The following is a 1986-nucleotide window of genomic DNA, read 5'->3' on the forward strand; positions in this document are numbered from 1 at the left end:
CCATTTGGCCGGATCCGGCTCGTCCACGCCTTCCTGATACTTCCCGGTCTCCACGGCCCAGGCCTGACAAACACACACGGATCGGGTCAGTCCCGTCCCGCTGTAATCCGGGCCCTCCATCCCTCACCTTAAAGATGGTGTTCTCCTCCTCCTGCTGCGGCGTGTGACGCGTGGCGTGTTTCCACGGGATCTGGAAGCGTTTGGTCTCGCGGTTCAGCCAGATCAGACCGGGAAACGTCCCGTTATCCACCTGAGACACCAGCCAGGGCTTGAGCCGCACTCGCCGCGGATGAGAGGACATGACCACCTTCTGGAGAGGAGGAAGAACACACAAACCAGCCTGAAAATAATCTAACTCAGCCTACAAACACTTACAATATGTAATAAAACTATTATATTAATAAACCATACTTTTTAATACTTTTATATTTAATACATTTTAAAATGTTAATAATATTATATTAATTAATAGATATTTTATTTTAATAATTAATACAAATGTTATATTAATATGATGACAGAGGAGAAAAAAAAACAAATGAGGATAAAAATAATCAAACAGCCTACAAACACTAATATTTACTAAAAAAGTTTTATTTTTTGTTATTTTAATATATTTTATAATTATTATAATATTATATTAATTAAAAAATATTTACAATTAATGTAATAATTAATAAAATATCACGATGTCCTTCTGTGAAGGAAAAACATAACTGAGACTAAAAATAATCTAACTAAATTTTTTATGAAAAATTATCATACTTTATTTCTATAAAATTATAATATTATTATAATTAATACAAATATTATATTAACATGATGACCTTCTGTAAAGGAGAAAAAAATACATACATGAGGCTAAAAATAAATCAAACGGGCTACAAACACTAATATTTTTAATACATTTTTATTTTAATACATGTTTTAATATTATTAGTAATTTTATATTAATTGATAAACACACCATTATTATTATTATTATTACTATTCATATATTAAAATGACATTCTGTAGAGGAGCAAAATTACATAAATAAAGATAAAAATGATCAAACAAACTACACAGCAATTGTTTTTTAAATAAATTATTATTATGCAATATGTTGCTATTTTTAATATATTTTATAATATTATATTAATGAATAAATAGTATTATGACAATAAAAATATGATATTAACATGATGAGTATACGCAGGAGGAAATCATAAATGGTATAATAATTAATAAAAGAATGTAATGTTTTGATTATATGTTATTTAATCTATTTTCATCACATTAACAACAATATTAACACATATATTAGTTAGTATTTGTATTACTAGCAGCAGCCTAAACCACACTTTCACAAGTTTCATAACTTGACACAGCCCAGATAAAGCTGATGCTAATAATTATACTTAATATGATCATTAATTCAACCTATAATCAGAAATAATCGTAACATAGATTAATCAATTGAGTAAATAAGCAGCCGGTGACTTTGATATACTCTCACATAAAACTGTGGTCGATTAAAAACACTGAAATTCCGATAGTAAAGCATATTTACGTGTGTTCTATTAAATATAAATGTGATTTAAATATTAATGAGGCTCACCTGAGGGCTTCAGGAAGCGTCTGAGCGTCAAAACAGGAGAAAACCCAGCAATCCTGAGGCCTTTACAGCCAAAACGAGCTGCTTTATGAAGAAACCGGATTGAAGTCGTCGTTAACCGGTTGTAAATCAGCTAACGCGCTCGCACGGTCGCCGTGAGTCCGTGTGAAGAGCGTTTCAATCTCTGCTCGAAAGTTTTACCTTCCGCAGAAACTCAGGTGTGGCGGTGACGTCACGCCCGGTTCCGTGACGTCACACTCGAAAACATCATTCGCAGTCATTATTCCTTATAAAGGATTATTATATTTATAGTTTGTCTTAAGATTTGGTCGATTAAATGAGAACATGTTTTATATAAATTAATTATAATGGCCACAGACTGAAATCTC

General features: G+C 31.8%; 1 protein-coding gene across 1 annotated transcript in view; it reads right to left on the bottom strand.

Annotated features, from left to right (window-relative positions):
• Positions 1–1829, bottom strand: part of LOC107579414 (interferon regulatory factor 6-like) — a gene marked incomplete at its 3' end in the record, with an annotated part of 3345 nt that extends 1516 nt beyond the window's left edge. Inside the window, exons 1-3 of the mRNA XM_016265247.1 lie at positions 1601–1829; positions 128–310; positions 1–63 (exon numbers count right to left, since the gene is read on the bottom strand). Coding sequence (XP_016120733.1) covers positions 1–63; positions 128–301 — 237 coding nt within the window. The remainder of the gene's footprint in view (positions 64–127; positions 311–1600) is intronic.
• Positions 1830–1986: the final 157 nt, after the last annotated feature.

This window comes from Sinocyclocheilus grahami, unplaced genomic scaffold (assembly GCF_001515645.1).
Source record: "Sinocyclocheilus grahami isolate Dianchi unplaced genomic scaffold, SAMN03320097.WGS_v1.1 scaffold17135.1, whole genome shotgun sequence".
Classification (NCBI taxonomy): Eukaryota; Metazoa; Chordata; class Actinopteri; order Cypriniformes; family Cyprinidae; genus Sinocyclocheilus; species Sinocyclocheilus grahami.